The following is an 18,067-nucleotide window of genomic DNA, read 5'->3' as shown; positions in this document are numbered from 1 at the left end:
TGGGGAGGCGTGCCACATCTGTTGCTCCCCCTGGTGAAGAAGATCGGGAGTTACTGGTAACCTGATCGGCGGAGACACCGACAGATGTTGAAGTTCTGAGAACCAAAACCTGGCCGGCCACCACGGGGCTATCAGTAGAAGGGAACAGTTCACAGAGTTCTTCAACTTCCAAATTGCACGGTGAACTAGAGGCAGAGGCGGGAAGGCGTAAGCTCTCATGTTGTGCCATGGAATCTCGAGAGCATCCCCCCTGAGAGGAGGCTCCCAGCCCCCCTTTGGAGGCTTACCGAGGAAGTTCCTTGTTCACCGCCGTGGCGAAGAGGTCCACCTCTGGTGTGTCCCAACGCGAGAAAATCCATTATAGGACCTCTGCCTTCAACTGCCACTCGTAACTGACCACTGTCCGCCGGCTGAGGGCATCCGCTGTGACATTCAGCTGGCCCGGGATGTGCACTGCAAGCAGCCAGACACCATGAAGCACGGCCCACTCCCAAATCTGGATGGCCAGGTCCACGAGGGGGGGGAGACTTCGTTCCCCCTTGATTGTTTATGTAATACATTGATACCACATTGTCCGTTCTTATGCGGACCACCTTGTTAACAATGAGCGGTCTGAACGCCCTGAGCGCTAGGAAGATTGCCAGAAGCTCCAAATGATTTATGTGCAGGAGCTTGTCCTGAGGCGACCAGAGGTCCGAGACCTGAAGAAGATTTAACGTCGCACCCCACCCGAGGAGGGAGGAGTCCGTTGTGATCGTCACCGTGGGGACCGGGTCCTGAAACCCAGCGCCCCCAGACAGATTGCTGAGAGATGACCACCAATCCAGGTCCACTCTCATGGAATCCGGAATCATTATCCGCATGGAATCCGGATTCACTGCCTGACGCCATGAATTCCGAAGAGCCATCTGGGTCCGTCTCATTTTGAGACTAGCAAGAGGAAGAGCCAGTACACACAAGGCCATGAGGCCCAGAAGCCTCTGGAACCACCAGGCCGACATGCTCTCCGACTGCGCAAACATCTGACATGTGGCCAACAGATCCGCCATTCTGTCCCCGGTCAGATACACTCTGCAGTCGATCGTGTTCCAACGAAAACCCAGGAAGATCAGGTCCTGTGAGACCGTCATGGAGGATTTCTGCCAGTTCACCGACAGCCCAAGATGGAACAGGAGCTGAAGGAGAGACTGGAGGTTGCCCGCTGCTGCCAACAGACAAGGGCTGCGTAAACCAGTCGTCCAAATAAGGATACACATGGATACCCTGGAGACGAAGATAGGCCGCAATCACCGACATCATCTTCGTAAAGACATGCGGCGCCGAGCTGAGGCTAAAAGGAAGCACCCGAAACTGGAAGTGCTCCTCTCCCAAAGAGAAGCAGAGGTATCTCCTGTGTGGATTCCAAATCAGGATATGCATGTACGCATCCTGAAGATCCACCACACTGAGCCAATCGCCCATCTGCAAAGAGGAGCGTATCTGGCCGGGCGTGATCATCTTGAATTTCTCTTGGGGTAGGAAAAGATTGAACTGGGAAAGGTCTAAGATGGTGCGCAGGCCAGCCTGGTTGGGTTTGGGAACCGTAAACAGCCGGGAGTAGAAGCCCTCCCCTCGCTCCTCAAGGGGAACGGGTTCCACAGCTCTGAGGTCTAGAAGTTTCTGAACCTAGGCCTTGAGGGAGGGTGTGCCTGACAGCTGAAAAGGAGGGTTGAGGGGTGGAGTAGGGGGTAAAGGTAAGCAGAAGCCCGCTCGAGCGACTGACAAGACACATCTGTCTTCTGTGATGGTGTGCCACGCCTCCCAATGAGACGCAATGCGTCCTCCCACCGGGGTCTCATGCAAGCGCGGAAAACCCTCATTTGGCAGGCTTATCAGTGGCGGTGCCACCTGAACCTGATGAGGAGGCTGAGGATCGGGAGAAAAACCGCGTACGCTGTTGTCTACGGCGGTTATTCCCTGCAGGAGTATCCACTCTGCGAGATTTGCAGTCGAGGAAGCCCCTAAAACCAGAGGAAGGTCGACTTTGTGACAACGGTCTCTGGGATTTGAAAGGAACTTTAACCAGAACAGACAATGATTTAGCCGTCTTGAGTGCTATCCTTGGTTTGGGTGAGCTCTACATCGGTAGAAGAATGAAAAAGTTCCTTACCATCGAATGGAAGGTCCAACACCTTGTCTTGCACTTCCTTAGAATATTTAGTGGCATGCAGCCATGCCTGCCGTGAGGTATCAACCCCAAGCATCAGGCCCCGAGCCAAGGTGTCTACGTGATGAGCAGCAGCCTCCAGGAGATCCTGGGCCAAGACCCTGGCATCGGAAAGGCCTCCTTTGAAATATTCCAGCTTCTCGACCGGGAAGTCCTGAGTGTGGCTTTTCCCAGACTCTTCGGCCCTCGGCCAGAACGGCCTTCTGCAGGAACAGGCCGGTACACTCCAAAGGAGACAGGGTGAATGCCCCAGAAAGCATACCCTCCTACGGAGCGGGTGCCTCGGGCATCGGAACATCTAAGAAACTCATCATGTCCAGTACCCGGTCATGAAAGGCTCTGATAGAGCGGGGAAGGTCCTCATTGTCCTGATCGTCTTGAGGGTCATCTGACAGGTCAGGCTCCTGCTGAGCCGTGTAAGGCACTGCCTTGTCGACTGGGGGCGAAGGCGGCAGACCCGGGGGGGGGGGCACCATGGGCAAGGGAGGCGGCGGCAGAACCACCGGAGGAACAGGTGGAGCCGGAGGCGCCGGTGGACATATCTCCTTGAAAAGCCCATTGAAATATTCCCTCATGGGGTCGATGCGCATAAGCGCTTGAAATTTACCGAAAAAGGCATCCTCAGGAGATTGTTTCGGGACTTGAGGAGGCCTCTCATGAGGTGGATAAATCCAGGGACGTAACGGGGAAGGGTGCCACACCGGCCCATCCACCGACGTATCCAGATAAATCAAAGGAGCCGCCCCCGCGGGCAACAAAACATTGCGCGGAAGAGGCATCAGGGCGTTCCAATCATAAACCGGCCGGTAAGGATGCGCACAAGGGACCTTAGGTTCACCCAAGAGACTGAGCCCTATGCCAGAAGCCGATGGCATAGTTGTAGGGGTAGCACCTAAAATGGCCGCCGTGGTTGTGGCGGGAACGGGCGCCATTTTGTCCTCATCTGAGGGGAACTGCGGCACGTGAGGAAGTGAGGCAGGGGTCCCCGTCGATGGATCAGGGGTCTTAATCTTAGCCTTAACATAAGGAACCTCGGCCGAGCCGGTACTATGAGGCCTGGAATGTTTTGTGACATACCAACCGCCAACTGAGCCTTCGAAGGAAGGACCTCGGCACTGCCGGTAAAAGAAGAACTTTGCTTCTTTGCCCCCTCAACAGATCTGGTGTCACCACAAGAGCAGGAACGGTGCGCTTTCACTGACAAAGCCTTGACCGGCCTCTCAGAACTGTTGGTAGCTTTAGCCTCTGTACGAGGGACCTCGGACCCAGGCCCGGTAACAGCCTTTTCTGCGCGGGCCTCGAACATCCGTTCGGTAACTACAAGCCCAGCCAAGGCCTCGGGGTGCACCCCGGTTTTCTTTTTGAGGGAAGCCGACAGAGAGGCCTCAGAGCGAACTCCGGTACCCCACGACTCAGTAGAACTGGGTCTACATACAGCCCCCAAAGGAGGGGCCTCAGAGTGTACTCCGGTGTTCACAGGCCTCTTACGGAGACCCTCGGAGAAAACTCTGGTAGAATTATTAGGCCCAATTATTAAGCACCTCAGGGCGAACCCCGGTAACAGCGCGATCAATGCCCCTCCCGGACCGAGAGGAACCCGGGAAGGTATCCCCCGGTCGGGGTGCCCTGAAAAGTAAAGAAGTTACCGGGTGTTTTTTCTTCTCGTCGATGAACGCCTGAAAATGTGGAGGAGGAGTTTGTCGGAACACCTCCTCCCACCGCTCCAACCGACGTTGAAGTGCCCGGACCGAAAGGGAGTCACAGTTAAAACATGAGTCCCAACAGTGTTCCGGACCCAAACACTCTAAACAAAGAAGATGGGGATCCGCCCTCGCGAAGCGACGGTGACACAATGAACAATCTGGAAAGTCTCATTTGAAAGACAGACAGACTAGTAAACGAACACTAGCGAGAGCCAGAGAGGAAAAAAGGGAAGAAAATCTTCTGAGGATGCAAGTGCATCCGGCCCCGATCGAGCGGAGAAAAGGACTGATGGCCGATGCGTGGGGCAGAGCCAAGGTGGGCGGGGTTACGGCCACATGCCGGGTCCCGCGCAGGAAAGAGAGGAGGGACAAATGTTTGAAAAAAATGTGGATGCTTTTTACAAAGTGCTCCTGTCCCGTCCCACAGGACGAAGAGATGTCCCACAAGTATGGAGGAAAGGGGACGCAACATAGGAGTATGCATGTGTTCTTTGGGGTATAAGAGAATGGATGGGGTTCTCACTAGTTTTATGCTGTCAGTGGTTTTGTTTTACATAATAAATTGTTCCCCAATCCACCGGAATAGTGAGTGGTCTATTTTTTCCGTATACCGGACACTGGGATCCTGGCAAAATCAAAAGGGATTCCTACTAGGGACTAGCAAATACTTAACACATTCCATGCTATAGGTTGAGCATTTAAATGGGAAGCTCATTATCAATAATGGATCATTGGAGTAGCCATTGTTTCTTTTAAGTATGCACTGTAGTGGAAAAATTACCACTGACTATTCCGGTGGATTGGTGAACTATTTATTAGTAGAAGGAAAGCAACAGGACAACAACAAACCAACAGTACGAAACTCTGACACAAGTGAGAACCCCTCACCCTCCATGCACCGTTCTCTTAAACCCAAATGAACACATGCATTTCAGTGGAAGGGGAGGTCCAGACAGGCCATGGAAACATACTGAAACAATGTTACACGCAAGGAAAAAAGCGCAACTATACACGTCTTTGTTCAAAATTCAGCTCCGTTCTCACATGTTAAGACAGTGTTATCAGAAAGGGCAGCATAAACTGATACCTTTAGTGGAGCTGAATATACTCCTTAGAGGATCACACACGGTCTGAGGCAGGCGAGCATGCTTAGAGTATGAGGAATTAAGTCTGCTAAAGCTGCTTTTCCTAAGCAAGCGTGAGTGAGCCTAAAACATCCTTACATAAGCCAAAAGGGAAACACACCAGAACCGAGAGATGGGAGGCGAGCATAGCTACACAATAGGCGAAGAGCCTTCATCGCAAGGACATGTGCTGTAAAGCCTATGCCTCCCACGGGCAAAAAGAGTTCTTTAAACACAGCAGTTTGCAGTACCTGCTCAATGTTATGTTGCAGCAATATGCTAGGTGAGTAAATACAATTTTCAATTCCAGACTTTCCTCAACAACACTCTGCTATTACATATTATGTGAAGGAAAAGTAAACAGCGTTATTTTATCAATGACTACAAGAAGGTGACCGTATCATACAGTACATTTTGCTGGTGTGTCTAAGTCTTGACAGTACATTTCCAATTTAGGTTCTCATTACTTTGCATTCTGATTCTTGTAGTATTCCATTCAATAATTGGACAAGAAAGCTACAACCATAGGGTTTGTGCTTAACATATTTTCCAGAGGCACGCAAATCATTTACTTGAACCTGCTTTCAAAGAATGCAAACCTTATGATTTATGGAAGGTCATATGTCAGCATGCACATTTACTATCGAGTTCCCATCTTATAGCTTATACATACAATTAAAAAGTCCAGCCTACGCACTGTGCATGTTTGGTCATAACACTAAAATCTGCCAAAGCAGGGTTAACCATGATCTTAGATTTTGATGCTCTAATAGGAATGTGCAGAAATTGTAACATGTACAATGACGACTGCAGCTTCACATACTCTAGCACAGCAGCCTTTCACATGCATGAGCAATGTAGACTTTCACACCCACACGGAGCCAGCATCATTCACTCACACAAACACACTGTAGCCTTTCACACGCGCACATACACAAGGATGCAGACAGATGTTCACGTGGGCACACATTGCATATCACAGACATGCTCACCATAGTCTTGTAAATGCACTCATGATAGCCTATCAGACCCAAGCACACTGTAGCCAAAGCGGAATGAAGAGCTCATAAAAGGTTGGCAGAGTAGAGAGGCTAATAGAGGACAATAGATTTAGGAGGAAGAGAAGAGGTGTGAGAGGAACAGATGAATGAAGGGGAGAGATATGAAGAGATGGGCAAGAGGCGAGAGTACGTTATTAAGATTGCAGGATAGAGGGGAGACGAGCAAACACAGAAGGCTAAGAAAATCAAGAAAGGGTGAAAAATGGGATCAAATAAGTAAAGAAAAAATGCAGGGGAACAGAGGAGAAAGGAAAGAATGGATGGGTTAAATCCTTTAGTCACAGTCTGACAGCAGTCCCTTCAAAATGTGCGCATGCATCTGGAGTTTCTGCTTTTCTTTTTGTGTAGGCTCTGTGTGCGGTCCAGGATCTCTGGACAGAATTACAAATGTGATACTTATCTGAAATGATATCACAGTAACAAAATGAAAATCAACACATTATTGCATGTGACTCGCGATGCAACACTGCTAATATTAAGCCTTGTGTTGGGTCAGGCAGACCATGCAAGGCCAAGGAAACAGGGGTGCCTTAAACAGGTTCCCCTTGCTCAGTAAGGATCCCCAACATCATCCTCTTCTCTCATCGACTTCAGGAGTACTTCCAGGGAGCTGATTAGTGAATGGTTTGGTGTCACAAAAGACCATGCATGCGCACACCAACACCCACACCCACACACACAGCTGGGGTTCCCCAAAACCCCCTGCAATCACATCCCATATACCGTTCAAATATTTTACACCCTCCAAATTAATAGAGGCAAGCCGCCTCACTCCTGTTTCATGTGAACACCCAAATGGTGGGGATGTGCTGAACATGAGCACATTTTATTAACTTACATCCTCTATCTGGCCGTTTTCTTCATAGAACTTGGCGAAGGCCACCCACAACCCGTGCGGTTTTCCAGTGGCTTTTGCAGGGTCCACCGTCTGAACTGCTTCGGTGTAGGTGTTGATAATCTAAATAAAAAATGACAATTCTGAAACTAGACAGATAGAGGGAAAAACAGAAAAGAACTCCCCATATCCAAGCACAGAAAGGACAAATTGTGACAGGTTGTTACTAGAACCGATTTTTCCAAATGTGCTTAACAGAAAAAATGCAATAGCCAGAAGAAAGGTCGGACATATTGCAAGCGACACCATGACTTGTAACAGAGTCCATACCCATTAAATAACAAATTAAGGAAGGACTACAGAAAACATATAACTAATAATCAATGTACTGCAAAGCCATGCCTTTCGGGAGCACAGCAATGCCAGACAGCACCGGATGTGATGGGGAGGAATTATTGCAAGTCATGAAATAGAAGTGGGGGCATGGGGTGATTCTATACTCTACCTTACTATTGCCATCATGGGAGAGGTTATGCAGTCCCCAACGTAACATGTCTAGTGTGTCAAGGCACTGTGGAAAGCTATAGACATGTTAGCATCTCGGTGCAAGAGAAGTAACATAGGAGTAGAATGGGACATCAGTTTATATTCTAAGAACTGACCCCTTCTCATTCAATAAGGATCTATTAAAATCATTCGGCAGTTCTTTACTTTTCAAAGGACCTTGTAAATTAGAGGAAATGGCAGCAATGAATGAAGATCGTTGTTCCAATGAATCAAAAACGTGTCCCATGGGTTGAAAAAAGATGTATTTTAGGCCACTGAAAATCATTGTCTAGAGATTGGAATGCTGAGTACTGTTCCATCGCATGGCTTTCTGCTTCATTACTGGACTAATCCCTGTGGATTATAAACACAGTACTGTCTATAAAGGACTCACCTAACCCCATTGTCTATATGTGGGCCTACTGCATAAGGTAGGCACCTGACAAAGTTACATGGGATGGGGAGACCAAGGAAACTGAATACCTGAGTAGAGTGCCCTAAAGACACAACCTTATCCTGGTATACTTGTAAGACCTTAGACCTTGTGGTCAAAAACTAACGTGTATGTAAGGGATGGGAGAAAAGGTGAAAGTGACAATATTGTACAAAGTGAGGAAAAATACGCACAAACAAAATCTGTAAGGCCAACAAGAAAACTCCACATTAATTTGGACCCCCATGGCATAATGTTAAAATGAATTCAAATTCACAAACGATAATAAAACAAAGCATTGGAAGGTAGTAAATGATTTCAAACCAAAGCCAAAACAAGGATAAACCACAATGTGAAAAATACAGACCCATAGAAAAAGTGTAGAACATAACTTTTAAAGTGTAAATTTAGGTAGGACCAAAATTGTAATACTTGATCCAAAGCTCACTTAATACCTCGTGGATCCAGGAAAAATATCCATGGGAAGAAGAGTACTAGAGACGGTTCAAAGATCCAAAGGAAATATTGCAAGAAGAGAAAATGGACCATCTGCTTGAGTGGAGGGCCATCAGATCTACCGGAATGACAGCGAGTTAACTATAAAGTTAGTTCAATTTGCTTGTCCCGTTTAGCCAAGGGTTGAATAGAATGTTGATCCAAAAGGAAACGAGTTGATACCTTTAAGAAACATTACACCTTACATGAATCCTCATGGAAATACCCCGTTATCTGTGCCCCTCTACACCTGATCTGTAGATTTCTCAGTTGACATATTGCAAATGGTACACTGTGTCAAGTAGGGCAAGGGCCAGGCGCAAATATGCGAAATAAAAAACTTAGCCTAAATAAGCTTGAAAACGGACATCGACCGGACGTCATTAGTAAAACTATCCCTAATGTGACGTGTACTGTACCCATAGTCCTTCACTCGTCGAGGTCCCTCAGATTGTTTGTTTCTGACATGAGGTTGCATGAAGCGTAGAGTGAGTACAGATATGATAAAGCAGTGTTAGGGAGAATTCTCAAAAATGTGCTAATTCCCTCCACCTTAGAGAGCCCCAGCAACTTTGCTAGATTTTGAGGACTTGATTTGTTTTAACCTGGAGAGAGTGAGACCCTTTTTCCCAATCTCTAATGTATTTTCATGTGAATTTTACCTCTTTACCTCTGTGTTTCTTTTGCCTAAAAGAGGATGCCTATGGAGTCTAACAAACTGCATATGCATCATCTTTTACATTGTGTCACACAGCACCTCCAGTGCAGTGGCACAGGGAAGCCTTTTCAGATTTCCCAATGTTTAAATACCTTCTCTGGGATAAACTACTGTTTCCCAGAGCAGTAAAGCGAAATTGACTTTACTTAGCATTGTACTTGCTAGACCCAGCACACCCTATTTTACAATAGAGTGCTGGAGGGGTTACTTAGTATCCCCTGTGTCTAAATGCTCATGTAACATTTGTATGTTACCCTTTCCTCCCAGAATGGCTGGTGGCAGTGGTTTCGTTCAGAACTACCATGGTTTGCATTTGCCGCGGCTGTTCGCAGCTCCGGTAACGCTAACTGCGGGAGCCATCTTTTCAAAATGGCGCAAAGCCATATTTTTTTTTTTAACTTCTTTTTATTATTTTCACCGTAATGCATATAAATGAACTGTAAACCAACACAAACAACCCCCTCTCCTCCCCTCCCACTCCACAGCCTCCTCAGGACCCCCCCCGTCAGTTCTTTTCCCACCCCTTAACCATATATATCAAGCAGCTTGAGTCTTTGAGGACACCAATGTTCCCTAAATTCCCCTCTCAAATAGGCCAGCGTCTCTACCCACTCCGCTGAGAAGTTCTCCAACTTGTTGATAACTGCATACGTAGCCCATTCCATCGAGACAATGTCCCACATTTTCCTCAGCCAATCTTGTTCTGTCGGGATTGAGGGAGACTTCCACCTCTGTGCGATGAGAGCCACTGCCGCCAAAGTAGAGATTACTCTCGCTTTGGGATGACCTTGCCTCCCCCCCACTTCCTCCTGACCACCCCTACCCGAAAGTATCTCCCGGGGATCATAACGGTCGCCCTTCCCCAGATACTGGGAGTGGCCCCGTGCGAGATCGCTCCAGAAAGGCTGGAGCATTGGACAATCCCACCATATATGTGCCGCAGTACCCTCTCCCCCACACCTTCTCCAGCACTCCCCTGATTTAGCCGGATAGATCCCGTGCAGGCGGGCCGGGGTATAATGCCAACTGTATATATACTTATACCATGCCTCTTGTAGTTGCACTGCTTTTGCCAGTTTCGGGATCTGTCTCCACAACCTCTCCCAACCCTCAAGCCCTAAACTGACTCCTGATTGTAGTTCCCAGTTCCTCATATACGCCCAGGAAGGGTGCAAGCCGGTAAGCTCTGGCTGCTTATAGAGGTCGGATATTAACCCCTTAGGTCCATCGTGAGTAAGAAGGAATCTTTCAAATTGAGTCAAATCCCGGGTCGCAGCCTTTCTTACCTCTGCAGACATTACCCAGTGCCTGATCTGGAAATATCGGTGTCTCTCCCGCTCTCCTATCCCGAATTCCCGCTTACATTCCTCGAACATTTTAACTCCTGTCCCGCTAAACATGCCCCTCAGGGTACTACAACCCCCAGTCTCCCATTTTCAAAACGCCCCTTCCTCTAGTCCTGGGGTAAAGTCACCATTTTTAAAGATCGGGGTAAATGGAGAGGGGAGGGTCGTGATTCCTCTCCTAACCACTGCCCTATCCCAGTTATCCACCACTCCCTTCGTGATTGCACTTAAGTAAAGGTGGGGTGGTCTCAATCTCCGTGGGAGCCACAACACTTCTCCCAAATGGCGCTGAGCAACAGCTCTGTCCATTTTTACCCAGTGTTTGAGATATTCCGCCGAGAACCATTCCCTGATCACTCTGAGCTGCGCGGCCTCGTAATAGCGGCGAAAATCGGGGAAAGCCAGCCCCCTCTCTCTAGAGGCAGTTAGTAAGCGTTTGGACAGGCGTGGCCTCTTGCCGTCCCAGACAAAGTCCTTGATCGCCCAATCTAATTTTTTAAAGAAGGTTTCTGGGACCGGTAAAGGAATAGCCTGAAACAAATATAATAGACGGAGTAACCATTTTTCGAACCGCCCCCCTCCCCCAGCCAGGAAATCTTCCGGGCCCCCATTTCCTCAAATCCTTTTTGATTGCCCCTAATATGGGCTTATAGTTTGCCCCAACCCAGCCCGATAGCGAGGGCGTTATCCTGACCCCTAAATAACGAAGCCCAGCCGGACTACACTTAAACGGAGAGAGCGCCCTCGTCTCTTCCGCTTCCCCCTCCCCCAAAGACAGGTTCAATAGTTCGGACTTCTGTAGGTTGACACGCAGTCCAGACACCTCCCCAAATTTGGCAAGTAGTTCTATGCTGGCCTTAATGGACCACTTTGGATTTGTTAGCAAGAGTAACATATCGTCCACAAACGCTGCTACCTTATGCTGGGCCCCCCCAAACGGTATCCCCATAATGTCGTCCGCCTCTCTTATTGCCTGAAGAAGCAGTTCCAGGTATATTGCGTAAAGCAACGAAGAGAGGGGACACCCCTGTTTTGTCCCCCGCCGTAACCGAAATGGCCTAGACATCTCTCTGTTCACCAAGATATGCGAGGTGGGATTTTTATAGTTGGCAGTGACCAAATTAATGAACCCCGACCCTAGGCCCATTTTCGCCATCACCTGAAATAGGAACGACCACTCCACTCGATCGAACGCTTTTTCTGCGTCAAGCGCCATCAGGATCGCCGAAGTGTTCGTCTTACGGGATTTCTCCACCAGGTGGGCTACCCTCCTGATTTTATCAGAAATTTGCCTTCCCAGCACAAATCCTGCCTGGTCCTGGTGAATAAGGGAAGGCAAATGCTTTTCCAGGCGCCTCGCTAATATCTTAGTGAAAATGTTTGCCTCGGTGTTGATAAGAGCGATCGGGCGGTAGGAGGTGCAGTCCTCCGGGTCTTTCCCCACTTTATGGATAAGGGAGATTTTGGACTCCTCCATTGTAGGGGTGATCCCGCCTTCACCGCGAAACGTGTTGAATAGTTCTGTTAAATGTGGAACCAGCTGGTGAGAATACATTTTATAGAAGGAGGCCGGGAAGCCATCTGGCCCGGGGGCCTTATTGAGCGGAAGAGACGCGATTACGGACCGCACTTCATCCTCGGAAATGGGACGACCCAGCTCTTCACCCTCCTCCTCAGATAGGCATGGGAGGGGCATGTGCGGCTGAGGGTGCGGGGCCTGCGAAGTGTACGCCTCCTCATAAAACTCCACTAGCCTCTCCCGTATCTCCTCAGCCCTCGTAAGCCTCCTACCTTCGACATCTTTGATTGCCGATATAACCTTCTGCTCCTTCTGTCCCCTCAGAAGGCGGGCCAAAAGGGAGCCCACTTTATTAGCCTTGGCATAGAATCCTTGCCGCACCCTCAACATAGCGTCTTCTGCTTTTTTGGTCCTTAGGATCCCCAACTGTCCCTCCACAAGCCTATACTCCCCCTATAGGTCTTTCTCGTGGGGTTCTCTTGTACCTGTGCTCTGGCTGCCTCGACCTCCCTTTCCAATGAGCTCCCCCCCTTAAGTTCGCCTTGAAGGCGTCCCACCTCATACTCTGACTGGTATCCGAGCCATTGTTTCTCACAAAGAAATCCTGGATCCTGCCCCCGATCTCCTCCCTCAACACGTGATCCCTCAAGAGTTCCCCCGGAAACTTCCAACTCCAGACCCCCGGCCGCCGCCCCCGAGATGCATGGTCATCAGCATTACCTTGTGGTCAGCTATCCACAGTGGGCCCACCTCCACGGCCTCCACTTTTCCCAACAAACTGGCAGATACCCAAATGTAATCAATACGTGACTGGGTTTTGTGGATGTCAGATAGGAAGGTAAACCCCTCCTCTTCCCCCGAGAGCTCGCCAAACATATCTTAACCCGGCCTCCTCCCATCTCTCCTTTAATTGGGGAGAAGCAACCGCGCCACCTCCCACATTGTCCCGCTGCGATCTGTCCCGCCCTCTATCCCGAGCAAGGTTGAAGTCTCCCATCAATATCACTTGCCCTCTCGCGAAGTCCTCCAGGGTACTCAGTTTCCCGCAGGAACTGATCCTGACCTGCATTGGGGGCGTACACTGAAGCGATGGTATAGCACACGCCTTGTATCTCCCCCCTAACCATAATATACCTCCCGTCCCTGTCCCTAAGGATATCTAAAGTTAATCCCTCTCCCGAAGGCCAGGGCTACCCCCTCTTTTTTTGTTGGGCCTGATGCAAACAATAATTGCGGGAAGCCTATCAAACGCAGGCAGCCCTGGTCCTGTCGGCGCAGGTGGGTCTCCTGCAGTGCCAGCACATCTGGCTTATGGGATCTAGTAAATTGCTCCCGTTTTTTTCCGTTTAAGGAGGGAATTCAGCCCCCTCACGTTATGTGTTAGCCACCTGAACGCCCCAAAGGTCTCTGGCCTCTTCCTCCGCTCAACACTCGACTTACCCGGAAAACGCCCGTCAGCACTCCTCCCCACTTCTCCCGCAGCGGGCACAGGACTGCCCTCTCCTTCTCCCCTCCTCATCACTGCCCTGCCATTCTCCCAGGCTCGTCCCTTCTCAATGAGCGCTGTGGTTCCCTCCCCACCTCCCTCCCCACCCTGCAACCCCAACTTAGGGTGAGTCCGTCCCTTCCCCCCTCTATCCCCCCCCCAACCCCCACGGACAATTCTGCCCTTATTCGTCCCAAGATGGTCTTCTCACCACTAATCGCCTCTCCCCCCTCCCTTTCCATTGAACCCTTACGAGGCCCACCACCCCTATCACGCCTGGCGTTCAGGACCCCACCCTGCGCGCCCAACTCCACTTCCTCGGTCATCCCTGAGAGACGTAACTGAGCTCCCTTTTGAGGCCGTTTTCTTTTTTCCCCCACTGTAGACCATTTTCAAGTCCACAACCTAGGCCTAGGCTTGTTTGCATGAGGGGAGCCCCGCTCGGGGATACCCTCCAGGTCGACCTGCAGAAGATCGGCTCCTTCCTGTACTGTTGTAATGCGCTTTAACATTCCCTCCCATTCAAACACAAGGCCGAACGGAAAGGTCCAATTGTATCTAATGCCTTTATCACTGAGTACCTTCAGGACGGGCCCCATCAGTTTCCTTTTTACTAATATGCAGCTCGCCAAATCCTGATAAAACGCTATCCGCCGGCCCTGGTATGTTATCGGTTCTCTCTGGCGCGCCTTCCGAAGGACTGCCTCTTTCTGAGCGTACCTGGCAAAGGCCGCCACCACATCCCTTGGCCTTGGCGCTGCTCCTTTCGGAGCCCTTCCCACCCTGTGGACCCGGTCCAGCTCGACCTGTTCCGGGGAGTCTATACCCAGAATGTCCGCAAAGATAGCCTGGATCACTCCTTTTAGGTCCTTATCTGTAACCGATTCCGGCAACAGCTTCACCCTGATATTAATCCTATGAGACCTATTTTCCAAATCTTCAACCTGTGCCTCCAGATTCCGAGTAGCGACATCTAGTCTTTCGATAGCTTCACTTTTGGCGGTAGCATCTTTATCAACATCCAGTAGACTTTTCTCCAGCAAATCGTTTCTTTCACCCAACTGTCTCATTTCTTGCTGGATCTCTCCTAGAGACTCATTCAAATCCGCTCTCATGAGCTGAAATTGGTCCTGGAACGTTCTAGCGAGGTTGGTCTGCAAATTGTGTATCTCGCCCAAGAAGTCCTGTTTTGACATCAAAGCAGACGCCCGCTCAGCCTCCGATGGAGTGGGGAACGCTGCCCCTTCTTGGTCATTTTTCGTTCCTGCTCCAGTGTCCTGTGGGGCCCATAAAGAACGGAGGGCGCCGGACATATTGCTCGTGTTCTGGGGGCACGTCCACCTTTACCCTTGGCTTTTGTAGTCATGGCCCCCTGCACCCTCTCTTCTGTCTCCTTGGCCCCTGTCCCAGGATGTGCTTAAGGAAGGCCCCCACCGTAGGGGCCGGGCCTCTCGTTTTCCCGCGGTTCCTTTTCCCGCTGGGGTAACCTTCTAGACTCCACTGCCCCCCGGGGTCCACTGCCCGAGTCCTTCCACTCCAGGTCTGGCCTCTCAGGTGGTCAAAAATAAACTGCCTGCTTCCAGTATTCCAAGTGCCCCTGTGCCTCACCGCAGCTTACTGCTTGAATTCTGAGGGGCTCTCCCCCTACAGAGCCAGCCCAGCACTCGGGCCCGCCATACCACCCCCGAGGTCGACTCTCTCCCTGGCGTGACAGTGGCCTCCAGATTTTCACCTCCTCCCCCGGGGGAGCCGCAAATGGCCTCACTCACTGCCCTCTGCCGGATTCTTCTTTCCCCTCTCCGGCGCTGTCTGATCTGGGGACAGTTCGTTCCCGGGCGGCCGGGGGCTGGGCCCGGGCCCCGACTCCACCAAATTCTCGCCAGGGTCCCTGAGGGCCCGCAGGGAGCAGCGCACGGGACCGATAGCCCCCTCGCCAGCAGGGCCGGCCCGTGGGATGCGCTGCGCCGTCCCTCGAGGCCCCAACCAGGGACAGCGCAATGACGCAACTCCAGCTCCTCCACAGCCTCACCGCGGCTCCCGCGTTCATGCTCCTCGGCCGAAGCTAACCCCACTGGGCTTGGCGCTTCCTCAGGGGCAGCCCCCCGCAAGTCTCCCACCGGAGAGGGGGTCCGCTCCAACAGCTCCTCTTCTGCTACAGGGGATCGGATTCCGGGAGTCCGCTTCTCTCCCGAGGATCGGGCTCGGGGAGTCTCGAGCACCGGCGACCGCCGCCGCCTCTCTTCGAGCTTCTGATGACGGCTCGCCGGCACTCGCCACCTCCAGCTCTCCCAATCACTCACACGGGGGGCACTTTTAGTGTGACTTATCCCACTGGCAGGGTGGTGGGCACCTCTTTGCCTTCGGGGTACAGGGAGCTCGGTCAGCGCGGTCACTCTAAGCCGGCGGCCATCTTGGAAATTCATCTTTGACAAAATGGTCCTCGGTCTTTGTTTTTCACCATATCTTTGTGGAAAGGTCCTTCTAGAGAGTTTCTCTGCGCACCAAACCAGGTTTGGTCTCTTTGTTCATTTCGCCTTTGGCAGGGTTTCTGAGTGAAACCCGCCTCTGGCTCCAGAGTGTCTGGAGTGGGCAGGAAGCGAGGGAGGTGCCCGAAACTCCCTGTGCTTAGTCTCCTGGGAGACCCAAATGCACTCTGTGGTGATTGGCTGGCTGACTGTCCGGCAAGTACAGCCTCCCTGCTGGGTGAGTGACAGCTAGGCTGGAATGAATGGGAAGAGAACTGAATAAAAGGTGAGTCTTTTGGCTTGGAAGGCGGAGTCGACCACTGGATGAAGGAACCGAAGAAGAGCTTGAAGAAGACGCTTGCTGCAACTCCTGGACCGTTGGTACACCCAGTGAAGCCCTGCTGCAGTGCCGAAACGCCATGTTTGCATCGACAGAAAAGTTCCTACAAGGACAACTTCTCCCTTTGAGTTGGTGGGACCAATCACCTCCAAAGTAAGCCACCTGGACACCCATCTCAGAGCTGGTTGAATTTCCTCAGAGTAGCTGCAGGAAACCAGATAGCCAGGGAGAGGGACACCAGATTGCGTGTGTTACTTTTAAACTGGCCTAACGTTTTGAAAGATCCTCCGGACTCCCACGAAGCAGGACTGACCAAGCCTAAGCCCCCTCAGCAGAGTGCGGGGCCACAGAAGGAAGACCAGTCCACCTTGACAGCCAGGAACCGTGTTGTTGCCATTTGCGGTAGCTGAAACACGAAACAGCCACTGAAAGTGAAGTTTGCCTGTCCCAGTGCAGGAGTCCCCTGTCGTCCTCCCTCTTGTCCCCACGACTGAGGCCCAGGAACAGTGAGATCTGCAGAGCTTCACAGGAACAGAAGTCATCAACTGCATCTTTTCTTCTTTACCAAGGTACTGTAAAACAAGTCTAAGAGGACTTACCTCTTACTGTAGAAGTGCGTGTAACTTCCACAACTCACAAGCCTAATCAGCTTGTGGCCCTACATTTGATTCGTCTTTTCATCAGACTCATAAGAACTTGTGCAAAGACTTTTCCATTTACTTACCAGAAGCGTTTTATCCTATCCAAGACTTTTGTCCATTGACTTTGGCTTAGCCTATTGAATTGAATGACTCCTCTAGTGAACTCTAAAAGGATCTGAACTGCTTGGGAATAATTGTGATTTCTTGTGTACTAATAATCTTTGCCTTTTACCAACACAATGTGTGTTCTGAATGCCAACAGTAAGATATTAATGCCCCCAACACCCTTGTTAATGAAGTCACCTGTGGTTGCAGGTTGTGTCTGTGGGCCATCCTAAATAGGTCTTTTCTGATTCAGAAACTCAGAGTGTTCAGTATTGAAATATATTTGTGTGTTACTATTGCATTGCTCCCTTCTGAAGAAGGCTTTATAACTGACTGATAAATTAAGAATTGTTTATGCAAGAAACCTTGACTTTAAGAGTTTATTTGAATACCTGCAACTGTGAATCTTTGTGTAACTCCACTACAGCTCACATTTCCCCTCTTGAGATAAGCCTAGCTGCTCAACATGCTACCAAAACTGTGTAGTACAAGCTTATACCAAAGGTTGGGTTGCCTATACCTGTAGTCATAGTTGTTTGTAGTATTCCCAGACGGTACTGCATTCAAACTTTGCCTAACAAGCAGAAACAGTGATAACCAAGAAATTATCTATGCACGTTCTACTGCAGTAAGGGTGGAAGGGTGGGTGCATGTGAATCTAAGCAGATACAAGCACGAGAAATACAATTACGGTGAGTAATGTATCTCTTCTGGAGCTTGTGGATCTGCTTAGATCACATGCTGTGCATAGATTAGCGAGTAGTATCTGCAGAATGAGGTGGAACGTTAGAAAGTACAGTAGCAAAGATGTTTTAGGTCCGCTTGTCTGACCTGTGAATCTGCTTTAGAGTGGGTGTCAACGCAGTAATGCTGTGTGAACGTATGGATGAAACTCCACACAGCAACCTTGCAGATGGCATCGAGAGGGACGTTTGCAATGAAAGCTAAGGTAGCTAATGTAGCTCCTGTACCTCTGGTAGAGCGTGCTCTTGAGGTGAAAGGTAGAACTTTCTTGGATAGGGAATAGCAGAGTTGTAGGCATTT

The 18,067-nt window shown here is 50.2% G+C and overlaps 1 protein-coding gene across 2 annotated transcripts in view; it reads right to left on the bottom strand.

Moving 5' to 3' along the window:
• XAB2 (XPA binding protein 2) overlaps positions 1-18,067 on the bottom strand; it is a 711,598-nt gene that overhangs the window by 439,851 nt on the left and 253,680 nt on the right. For both annotated transcript variants that reach the window (XM_069603869.1, XM_069603870.1), the window contains exon 9: positions 6,933-7,052. In XM_069603869.1, coding sequence (XP_069459970.1) covers positions 6,933-7,052 — 120 coding nt within the window. The remainder of the gene's footprint in view (positions 1-6,932; positions 7,053-18,067) is intronic.

This window comes from Ambystoma mexicanum, chromosome 3q (assembly GCF_040938575.1).
Source record: "Ambystoma mexicanum isolate Mex_15411 chromosome 3q, UKY_AmexF1_1, whole genome shotgun sequence".
Classification (NCBI taxonomy): Eukaryota; Metazoa; Chordata; class Amphibia; order Caudata; family Ambystomatidae; genus Ambystoma; species Ambystoma mexicanum.
This window is presented reverse-complemented; position numbering and strand designations above follow the sequence as displayed.